The sequence below is a fragment of the Boleophthalmus pectinirostris genome, unplaced genomic scaffold (genome assembly GCF_026225935.1).
Source record: "Boleophthalmus pectinirostris isolate CB_2022bp ecotype Guang Dong unplaced genomic scaffold, ASM2622593v1 HiC_scaffold_17, whole genome shotgun sequence".
In the NCBI taxonomy this organism is placed as follows: domain Eukaryota; kingdom Metazoa; phylum Chordata; class Actinopteri; order Gobiiformes; family Gobiidae; genus Boleophthalmus; species Boleophthalmus pectinirostris.
The window spans coordinates 4,429,651-4,441,798 of record NW_026571115.1 but is presented as its reverse complement, the minus strand read 5'-3'; the positions used below and the strand labels follow the sequence as shown (position 1 = coordinate 4,441,798).

The window sequence follows — 12,148 nt, the reverse complement described above, 5'->3', positions numbered from 1 at the left end:
GTGAAGAGTGACTGAGACACGAGCAGCAAAATCAGGGAGAAGAGGGCGCGAACAGAGAAGACAAACAAACGAAGTGGTGAAATCAGAATTGAATATAAGCATTACATCGATGTATACGAAATGTCAAAATCCATATCGAGTTTTAAAAATCTCGATATGTTTAAAATATCGAGGATTTTTTTCACTTTGTTGAGTCTGTTCATTTTCCCTCTGTTCTGGAATGATGTTTTTCACTCTCTTTTTTCAATCTGGTACATGTTTATTGTGAGTAGGTGTCCTGGTAGTGTTTTATTTATTTATTTATTTTTTGTGTGTGTGTGTGTGGGTGTCTGTTTTACTCAGCTTTTTGTCTTTATTTAAATGTTTTATCCTGACAATGCTGATATTTGTATTTTGTTATTAAATCAAGTTTGGAAGAAAAAAAAAAAAACAGACCTGGAGTTGTGTTTTGTTTCACGCATGTTTGATGAACTCTTTATTATTACTCTTATTAGTCTGTCTGTATCTCCAAAGCTCCAAGTCCTCCACCTCGTGATGTCATGATGTGTTTTGACTCCTCCGCTGTTTCACTAAAGACGAGATTTGATGAACATTAGAAACGGCTCGGTTTTTCACATGCAAACAGAGGCTGCGAAAGGTGAGGCCACTACGACCCACACTAGACTGACCAATAGGATTCAAGGACACGTTTTCATGTTTATCGAAGTAGTGACGATTGTAGCTTCCGGAAAAAACACAACTCCAAACACGTGCAATGGAAAGATTGTGACGCACAGTTTTACAAATAATGAGGAGCGGACGTATTTTATGGGTAAGTTTAGAGAAAGTGACTGTAGGAGCCATTTTTCTTTCATTTAGGCTGGGGTTAGTTTGGGTCACTGTTTGTCTGGGCACAGGGTGACCTATATTCGGCTTGGCCACAAGGGGGCAGGGTGGAGTCAAGCCCTATATAAATGCACAGGTGCCAGTGCACTGGGTGTATGGGTGACAGGAGGTCACACGGTTTTTACCGCTCTCTTTACGTCCGGTGGTCTAGTTTTCACTACTCAACTCTGTAATATTATCGAACATCTTTTATCCATTCTACTTCCTACTCCTTTCTGCTTTACGATCCAATCTGCCAATCGGGTAGCGCGTTAGGCCTGGATCCCCTGCACCCAGAGACGACAAAAGGTTAGGACTAAAATTGTCGTTACAGTGACTTTGGCTGCGTTCAGACTGCAGCCTGAAGTGACCCAAATCAGATTTTTTGGCCTCTATGTTCCTGTATCTGATCTTTTAATGTCAGTCTGAACCACACAGATCTGATTTTTTCAAATGTGACCCAGGACACTTGGATATGTGCTCCTGAAACTGATACATATCTGATCTTTTGACATGTGACTTCAGTCTGAATGGTCAAAGTGCATTCATCCACCTACACGTTATGAACAAGACACAAACGTCACTATTCTGCGCTGAAGGTAGAAAATTGTTAATGAACTCCGTGTCACTGAAGTGAAGCACATCACCACTCACCACTCTTGGCTCCGTCTCCACATCCACACGTTCCTTTCAACGGACGTCGCTGCTGCTGTCCCACAAAACACCACGACCAAAAACCTCGTCCTTCTCCTTCTCAATCTCCTCCTTAAAACAAGTAAGTTGTTCATGTTCTGGCTCCGGTACGAGAGGAACTTTAAAATCTCCAGGTGCTCAATGCTGCGTCCATGTTTGGACAACTTCCGTAAACACAGAGACGCTCACTGTGGTTGACGTCATCGTGTCTCCAGTGTCACATGTGGGACACTTTTGGGCCATTTAATGTTCACACTGGAGTCACATACAAGTCACATTTAATTGGAAATGTGAACGACCTCGCAAAAACATCGGATTTCACAAAAAAAAATCTGAATTGAGCGTTAAGCCCTGCAGTCTGAACGTAGCCTAATTTTAGCAATCTCACAAAATAAAGTATGCATAAGAGCCATGGCAAGGTACAGTTAGATAAAACATAAACTGTTATTTATTTATGAAGTTTAAAGTCAGTCATAATGATAGATTTACAATAAATAATAGGCAGTTTATTCCATCCATTCATCCATTGATTTTCTTCCACTTATCTGGAGCCGGGTCATGGGAGCAGCAGTCTAAACAGGGACTTCCAGACGTCCTTCACCCCGGACTCTTTCTCCAGCTCCTCCAGGGGGACCCCGAGGTGTTCCCAGGCCAGCCCAGAGACATCGTCCCTCCAGCGTGTCCTGGGTCTTCCTCTGGGCCTCTAATAGGTATTTAATTCATCAAATGTGAGTTATTCAGGACAATACGTGTTATTCAGTCATCTCTTGGTGAGCCACAAGGGGGTGGAGAGCTTCTGGTGGCTCCTAAGCTCCAGGTTGGAGACCCCTGATCTAGAACCTTCCGTCCCTTGGGTTATAGAAGCTCTCACCTCAATAACTCCCCCTCTGCTGCTGGTCACTTTACAGGTCTGAACTTTCAAGGTGCACTAAGAAACTTTTTGGTTGAAGTTCTATCACCTGCTTGTTTCTATGGAGATGTCATTGCTTTGTCTGGAATGTTCCACAGTGTGACATTAAAGAGCTCTACTTTACATTTATTCAATGACAGGTGGTTTTAAAGCTCCTCCTTCTCTCTCCTTCCCTCCTCTCCTCTTCCTCTCCCCTGTCTCCTTACCTCTCTGTTGTTTTCCCCCTCTCTTTCTTCTTTCTCTATCGCCACCCCCTCCTTCTCCTCTCCTCCCCTCTCTTCCTCCTCCTCTCTCCTTCCCCCTCTCTCCCTCCCCTTCTCCTCTCTCCTCCCCTCTCCTCCTCCTCTTTCCTCTCTGTTGTTTTCCCCCTCCCTCCCTCTCTTCCCTTCTCCTCCCTCCCCTCCTCCTCCACTCCTCTTTCCTCCTCCTCTCCTCTTTCCTCTCTTCCCCCTCCCCCCTCCTTTCCTCTCTGTTCTTTTCCCCTTCCTCTCTCTCCCCCCCTCTCTCTCTTATTTTCTCTATCGCTACCCCCTCCCCTTTCTTCCCCTCCTCTCCTCTTCCTCTCCTCCCTTTCCTCCTCCTCTCCTCTCCTCTCTCCCTTCTCATCTCTTCATCCTCTATTCTTCCTCTCTTCCCTTTCCTCCTCCTCCCTTCTTCCTCTCCTCTTCCTCTCCTCCCTTTCCTCTTCCTCTCCCTCCCCCTCTCCTCCTCTCCCCTCTTCTCCTTTCCTCTCTGTTCTTTTGCCTCTCTCTCTCTCTCTCTTCTTTCTCTATATCCCCTTCTCCTTCCATCACCCTCCTCTCTTGCTCTCTTTCCTCCTCTTTCTCAATGTATCCTTTCTCTCCTTTGTTTTCTCTCTCTCTTCTTTCTCTCTCCATCCCCTCTCTCCTCTCTCTCTTTCTCTCTTTGTACAACTACCTTCTCTCTCTCTCTCTCTCTCTCTGTATCCTTCCTGCTCTTTCTCTATGTGTCTTTACCTCTCTGTTGTTTTCTCCCTCTCCTCCCTCCTCTCCTCCTCCCTCTCCTCCTCCTCTCCTCTCCTCTCCTCCCTCCTCCTCTCTCCTCCTCTTCCTCCTCCCCTCCTCTCCTCCTCTTCTCCCCTCTTCTCTCCCCTCCTCTCCTCTTCCTCCTCTCCTCCTCCCTCCTCCTCCCTCCTCTCCTCTCCTCCCCCTCTCCTCCCCTCTTCTCCTCCGCCTCTCCTCCTCTCCTCCCCTCTTCTCCCCTGTTCTCCTCCTCCTCCTCTCCTCTGTCCTCCTATCCTCCCCCTCTCCTCCCCCTCTTCTCCTCCCCTCTCCTTCTCCTCCCTCCTCTCCGCCTCTCTCTCTCTCTCTCTGTTCTCTCTATCGCCACCCCCCTCCTCCTCCCCCTCTCCCCTCTCCTCCCCCTCTCCCCTCTCCTCCCTCCTCCTCCCCTCTCCCCGCGCGCCGCTCTTTAAACCGCCCTAATCGCTCCCTCCCGCCGCGGCGCGCGCGCGCTCTCGCCTCGTTCTCCCGGTGTTGTGGGGCGGTGGGCGTGGCCTGCGCTCTCCCCAGGTATCAGGTAATGAGCATCCCTCGCGCGCTCCGCCACACGGCTCCAGACCTCCAGCATGGACGTGAGGAGAGCCATCGGGGCGTGCGTGCCCTTCTTCCTCCTCGCCGTGCTCTTCGACGTACTCGGGATTATTTTACTCTTTCTGGGAATTTTCGCCAATTTACGCATCGACGGACGCTTCTACGGAGACTTCCTCATCTACACCGGATCGATCATTTTATTCTTCAGCATCGGCCTGTGGTTGCTGTGGTACCTGGGCAACATCCCGCCGCCGTACGACCCGCTCACGGCGTCGGTGAAGCACGGGAACAGCATCGTGGAGATCGCGCGTAAATTCTCGCGGCGGCTGAGCGAGAAGCTGACCGAGACCGTGAAGGGCAAGTACGTGACCGAGGACGAGACGAGTCCGCCCGGCACGCCGGACCTCAAACCCGGGCGGGTCACGTGGGGCAAATCCACGGCGTACGTCAACAAAGGTTACGAGGAGGATGAAGAGGCGGAGGAGACGAAGAAGAAGATCGACGAGGACGATGACGTGAAGGTACAGGAAAAACGTGACATGGATTAAGAATATTTGTACTTATTTGCGTAGTAATTATACTTTTATAGACTATTTGTTTACTAAGATTCCTAGATGAGACTTGGACAAACTTTTTGGATCGATAAAGGGAATTATTTGGACACTGGCTCACAAATCCCAATAAAAACAAAGACCAAAAATATGTAAATTCAAAATAAATAGAAACAATTCGTCAGGTTTGTTTCAATTACACTTCCGTTCCGTTCCAAGTTAGTCCTGGTTCAGTTCTGGTTTAGTCCTGGTCCTGTTATTTAGGCCAGTTTTAGACCTGGTTCAGTTCTGGTTTAGTCCTGGTTCTGATGTTTAGGCCAGTTTTAGTCTTGGTTCAGTTCTGGTTTAGTCCCGGTCCTGGTGTTTAGGCCAGTTTTAGTCCTGGTTCAGTTCTGGTTTAGTCCCGGTCCTGGTGTTTAGGCCAGTTTTAGTCCCGGTTCAGTTCTGGTTTAGTCCCGGTTCTGATGTTTAGGCCAGTTTTAGTCTTGGTTCAGTTCTGGTTTAGTCCCGGTCCTGATGTTTAGGCCAGTTTTAGTCCTGGTTCAGTTCTGGTTTAGTCCCGGTCCCGTGTTTAGGCCAGTTTTAGTCCTGGTTCAGTTCTGGTTTAGTCCTGGTCCTGGTGTTTGGGCCAGTGTTAGTCCTGGTTCAGTTCTGGTGTAGTCCCGGTCCTGTGTTTAGGCCGGTTTTAGTCTTGGTTCAGTTCTGGTTTAGTCCCGGTCCTGTGTTTAGGCCAGTTTTAGACCTGGTTCAGTTCTGGTTTAGTCCTGGTTCTGATGTTTAGGCCAGTTTTAGTCCTGGTTCAGTTCTGGTTTAGTCCTGGTCCTGGTGTTTGGGCCAGTGTTAGTCCTGGTTCAGTTCTGGTTTAGTCCCGGTCCTGGTGTTTAGGCCAGTGTTAGTCCTGGTTCAGTTCTGTTTTGATCCTGAATATCCGATAAACATGTCCTCGCTTTTCATGTCTAATTATAACTCGTGTACAGAAATAAACGCGATTTAACGGATGGATGAAGATTATTTGTAGTTTGTTGTTTTTTTTTAGAGCCGATTTATGTAATTCGACTCCCACGAGACTAACGTTTCACAATATTACCTCAGACTTGTTGCAAAGCCGTTTAATCTCCTGTTCTTTACGATGATTAGGCGACGCCATGGCACCCTGGTTAAGAGCGTGTCCAAGGTTTTGTTACGCGGTTTTAGGGCGCGTCCACGCTTCTAAATTGGAACTAAACCAGGACTAAACCAGGTCTAGAAGAGGACTAGAACAGGAGCGTACCAAGTTTTCATTTGGGCTAAAACTAGGACCAAAAAGGCGACATCATTTGAGCTGCGTAAAGTTTGAGTGTGCGTAAAATTCGGGTTTGGTTCTGATTTTAACTAAACTTTTCTCAAACCGTGACTTTAACCCAGGCTGTTTTAATGGGCATCCGTGTTTACAGTGCCGCGAACAAAACGTGGACACGCCGGAGGAGGACGGCGCGGAGGAGAGCGTGGACGTGAAGGGAGAGGACGCGTGCGCACCGGAGGAAGCCAGAGACGGCGGCGGGGACGTGGCGGAGGACGCGACGGAGGACCGGATGGGAGACGTAGCGTTTTGAGCCACGCCAGAGCGGTACAAAGGCGCACAAAGCTGGTGAAATACTGGCGTGTAACATGAGCCGTCGCGAGGAGGACTGAAGGGGAAAACAAAACACGGCCGGACGAACGCGGCTCACGGCGCAAACGTGCACTTTACACTTTAAACACGGAGTTTGGGAAGGAAAAACGCGACCCAAAAATGTAAACATGTAGATAGACGAACAGCATGACTGTGTGTTACTCTAAAGAATGTTTATATGAGGCTACAGATACGGCCATAGACATCCATACACATGAATGCACCTGTATGTTCTGATACTGGACGAGTGTCGTGCCAAAGAGCACCAAAATAACATGAAGTGCAGCTCACCAGGACTAAACCATCACCCACACAAACACTGTTACATCTACAAATACTACAAATACTACAAATACTACTACTACTGTTGTTATTACTACTGTTTTTGCTGCTGCTGCTGCTGCTGCTACTACTACTACTACTACTACTACTACTACTGCTACTTCTGCTACTACTACTAATAATAATACTTAGCCCTACTACAAAGAATTGCATTACTACCAAGGACTACAATTACTACTACTACTACTATTGCTGCTACTGTTACTACTACTAGTACTTCTACTTCTAATACTAAACCTACTACAAAGAATTACATTACTACAAATACTACTACTACTAATACTACTACCACTACCACTACTTCTACTACTACTACTGCTACTACTAGTACTACCACTAGTACTACCACTAATAGTAGTATTACTACTACTATTACTACTACTACTACAACTACTACTACTACTGCTAGTACTACTACTACTACTGCTACTGCTAGTGCTACTACCAGTACTACCACCACTACTACTACTACTACTAATACTTAGCCTACTACAAAGATACATTACCAACAAGAACTACAATTACTACTACTACTACCACTACTTCTACTATTACTACTGCTACTACTAGTACTAATATTACTACTGCTGCTGCTGCTATTGTTGCTACTATTGCTAATACTACTTCTTCTACTTCTAATACTAACTTCTAATACTAAACCTACTACAAAGAATTACATTACTACAAAGGACTACAACTACTGCTACTGCTGCTACTACTACTACTACTACCACTAGTACTACAACTACTACTACTACTGCTACTACTAGTACTACCACTAGTACTACTACTACTACCACTACCACTAGTACTACTGCTACTACTACCACTTGTACTACTACTACTAATACTGCAAAGAATTACATTACTACAAAGGACTACAACTACTACTATTCCTACTACTATTACTACTGCTACTACCACTACTACTACTACTGCTACTACTACTACTACTTCTACTACTAATACTTAGCCTACTACAAAGAATTACATTACCACCAAGGACTACAATTACTACTACTACTACTACTACTATGACTGCTGCTACTACTGCTACTGCTACTATTACTACTGTTGCTGCTGCTGCTCCTACTACTACAACTACTACTACTACTAATGCTACTACTACTACTGCTGCAGCTACTACTACTATTACTACTATGTTATCAAATGTACTGTGACTTTCTTTTCAGGGATGTGTTTTTTTACTTTCTTTACTGCACAGTTGATGTATTGAAATATGAAAACTGGGAGCTATAAGCAAAGTACACGCTTGTAGTCCGCAGCTCAACACTGAAGGGTTGGGCCATTTGAAGCACTTTGTACACAAAGTACTATTAAATATTATTATTATTGTGAACAAGAATCAATGGAACTGTTTTTTATGTGTTTTCTGGTACAAATGCCTATGACATTTTGAACTACTCATTATATTAAAACAGATTATTATTATAAGAATTTACCAAAAAACATTCACATCTGTTTCCCAATTTGGCAATTTTTTAGGTTTAAAATTTTACTTTTCTGGTTGGAAATTGTGACATCACACTGGGTATTTGCACTCCTCTAACGTACACAGAAATTATTATCTGACAAATACAAATATAAGAAAACACATTTATTTTTATTGAAATCATGTTTGAAGTCTGAGAAAAATTGCATTCCTTGTGTAAATCGTGCGGAACGTTTGGATAGAATTCTCCCAGCGTGATGTCATTAATACTGTACGTCTGAACTAAAACTACAATTATTATTAATATTTGCAACAAAATCTGAATTTATTTGTTGTTTCAGTATAAAAAATACACAGAAACACTGTACTCAGGTCCAGGTCATCAGCAGCACAAGTAATAACAATAAATAGTTTTTAAAAATTGTATGTTGTGTCAAATAAATCTTACGAAAATTATAGAATCATAAAAATCTGTCAGAAAATCAGACACTAATCCATCCTAATTTTTCGCAGGTATCGATACTGAAGAAGTTTGATTCACAGGACAGAAATGAACCTTTCCTGAATGTCTTTAGAATGATGTATCGAATGAAGTATTGGATCGGTATCGAGTATCGAGACTATTCCTTGAAACTGAGTTTGTATTTTTCGTGTCATGGCAACACACCTTCCTTCATTCACTGTTAAGCAAAAGCATCTTATTCCATTTGTTTATTCAAAGTAAGAAAGAGAAGTTTAAGTTTGTTTACTGAAGGTTTCAAACATTTACTTGGCATTTCATTTAGACTTAGACTTGATGTGCTTGTCTCCATGGAAATGTTGTTTCTGCATCTGAAGTGTTCCACAGTTTGGCATTAAAGGGACAGTTCGGAATTTTGTACATAGGGCGTCATTTCCTAGTTCCAAGTTTTTTGGCGGGGTGTGTCCGTGGAGATTAAGGCTACGTTTACATGATGACGGTCTGAACTAGGGATGGGCATGATTAGTCGATTAATCGATAATTGGTCATTAAGAATTTCATCGATTACATTAATTTTAATCGACAAACCGAATGTAGGTTGCTGTGTGTAGTGTGACTAAACAGGTCTGTACATGTGTCTCTGCATCAGAAGGAGCGAGACACAAACAGTGGGTCAGTCTGCAACGTACCGAAGCACAAATGTGGATTTAACGATGATTTGTACAAGAAATTCCACGCGTGTGAGGCCATGTGCACAGTGAACAAAGCAGCACATATGTTTCGGTGTCCAGAGGGAAAAAGTTTTGCCAGGTGAGAGTCGCACAATATGGATGACAAGGCCCCGCCCCCCTCCCCCCGTACGGTGTCCTGGTTTTATGTAAATCTGGTCACACTAACCTGTATTCCACTGAGTCATGTCTTTTAATCCGACAGAAATTGACTGCATCAGCGACACAAGAGCTGTAGTTTTATCTTCACTTAGTTTATGCAAATTAGCGATGTAGTTTTAAGTTTTGTTTCTCTGAGAGTTGAACAAAACGGAATTAAACACATTATAATGTCAAACGGGCTGATGTGGCTCTAGAGTGTTTACAGTTTATATGTCGTAAAGTTGAATTTATTTATGCAGATTAGTAGTACAGATGGTAATAATAATGATGATCATTTTAATATAAAAATGTTAATGATTAATCGATAATCGATTGTTAATTCTTCTGACGATCAATTAATAAAATTTCATCGAATGCCCATCCCTAGTTTGAACAGAAGACGCAAAAGTGGCATCGCGTCTTCAATTTTTATTCTGTGTTTAGACGAGCGTTTTCTGGAGGAAATCTGCGTGCATACGGTGACGCAAAAGTGTGTGGAATTGGATTGTGTATGCATGTCAGATGGTTCGGTGGTGATGTATGTGACGTAAACTCGTACGCGACGTGAGCAGATCTGACCAGAGTTTTGTGTCTTGGGCAGAGTAGACGGAAACGCTACGGCCGAGCGTATTCAACTTTTCCACTCGGGAGGGTGGTTTCAGATTTTTGCGTTTTTAAGCCCCAAAAACGTCTAAACCGAAAGGCACTTCCGATAAATTTTGTCGCTTTTACCCTTAAGCTTTTTCGTGTAAACAGGCCCCTAGATAAGGCTAAATTACACGCCAGATCTGCGCTCACAAAAAAGAAAGTGCATGCTTTTCACGGTTTGCTTCAACAACAGCACTTGGGACTGGATGGAATATTTCAAAAAGTGTCTCCACACATCTCCAACACTCTGGCTCACTAGGAAATGACATCCTGTGTCGAAAATTTCTAACTGTCCCTTTAAATCAGTCTTTCTTGGTTTTACTCAGTTATGTTGTTAAGTGTTAATGTTGAAGCAAACCGTGAAAAACTTGCACTTTCTTTTTTGTGAGCGCAGATCTGGTGTGTAACTTGGCCTTATCTAGGGGCCTGTTTACAGAACGCTTAAGAGTAATAACGACAAAATATTTGATTGGAAGTGCCTTTCGTTTAGACGGTGACGGTGTTTTTGGGGCTTAAAAACGCATAAATCTGAAACATCCTCCAGAGTGGAAAGGTTTAATACACTTCGCCGTAGCGTTTCCGTCTACGCTACCCAAAATGCAAAACTCTGGTCAGATCTGCTCACGTCGCGTACACGTTTACATCACATACATCACCACCTAGTGTCACCACCGAGTCGCCTGGCATGCAAACTCAATCCAATTCCACACACTTTTGCGTCACTGTATGCACGCAGATTTCCTCCAGAAAATGCTGGTCTAAACGCTGAATAAAAAGTGAAGACTGTTCAGACCGTCATCATGTAAATGTAGCCTTAATCTCCATGGAGACACACTACAAAAAACTTGGAACTATGAAATGACGTCCTATGTCCAAAATTCCAAACTGTCCCAAACTGTAAAATATAAGATATAAACACTTTCCGTATTTTCCCCACTATATGGCGCTCTGGATTATAAAGCGCACTCTCATTGAATGGTTTATTTTCGAACATTTTTCACAAATAAACCGCGTGGACTTTAAAGGAAACCCAACAGTGTGATGGGTGAGTGGTTTTGTTTGTTTGTGGCGTTCACGGTGACTCTGGGCTTTGTTCAGTTGTGGCGTGTAGGGAGGGTGCTGTCTGGGATCGCTGGATTGTCGGCGTGTTCGCAGTGACTCAGTTGTTCAGTCGTGTCTAGAAGTGGCACATTGCACTTGCTTTTTCGGTTCGTTCCTCCGTTCCGTTCCTCGTCGGCGTGGAGTGATGAGTGTGTCTGTGGGTGTGTTTCGCTGTGCGGTCGCTGTCTGCTCCGTGTGTGTTTGTGTTCTGCGGACAGTGTTGGGAAGGTGACTTTTAAAATGTATTCCCCTACAGATTACAGATTACATACCCCAAAATGTAGTTTGTAACGTAATCCATTAAATTACTTAAAGTGAGTAATGTAATCTGAATACTTTGGATTACTTAATTTGCTGTAGAGAAGCAAAGATGAGGAAATCGTCACATAAAATGTTTTATCTGCTAAAAGAAAATAAAAAGTCCAGACTTTACTTAATCAAATTAAAAATATTATTGATAGAAGAGGAGGAGACATGGTCCTGTTAAATCTTGTTTTAGACCTGGTTTAGTCCTGGTTTTAGACCTGGCTTAGAACTGGTTTGGACCTGGGTTTAGACCTGGTTTAGACCTGCTTTCGTGTCCAGCAATGAGTGGAATTACCAAACAAAAAAAAAAAAAACAAAAAAAGGGAGTAGCCCAAAATGTGAAAACAGGAAAATCCCTCTGTGTAATCCATTTATTTCAACAAAGTAACTTTAATCCAATTACCTCTCATTCAAACAGTAACTGTAACTGAATACAGTTACTCATAATTTGTACTCTGATTATGTAACTCCAGTACATGTAATCTGTTACTCCCCCAACACTGTCTGCGGGTGGTGCGGCTTTGTAGTTTACTGAAGTCGTGCTGGGACACCTGAGTGGATTCGTGTACGGGTGCTCTGGATTGTGGGACGCGTGGTCGTTTTTTGATGGGGTTGGAGGTTTATGAGTGCGCCCTATAGTACGGAAAATACTGTAAATCTATCAGAAAACAACTTGAAGTAGTAAAATTATCTATGCCACAAGATCATTTTACTTGACAAGTTCTCTTAAAATAAACGACCTCTAGA

General features: G+C 43.6%; 1 protein-coding gene across 1 annotated transcript; it reads left to right on the top strand.

The window, feature by feature from the left end:
• Positions 1-4,051: 4,051 nt before the first annotated feature.
• LOC110170959 (uncharacterized) lies at positions 4,052-7,252 on the top strand. The gene is made up of 2 exons (XM_020936641.2): positions 4,052-4,541; positions 6,005-7,252. Exons 1-2 carry the CDS (start codon positions 4,056-4,058, stop codon positions 6,161-6,163), a joined length of 645 nt encoding a protein of 214 aa, XP_020792300.1. The 5' UTR covers positions 4,052-4,055; the 3' UTR covers positions 6,164-7,252.
• The last annotated feature ends 4,896 nt before the right edge of the window (positions 7,253-12,148 follow it).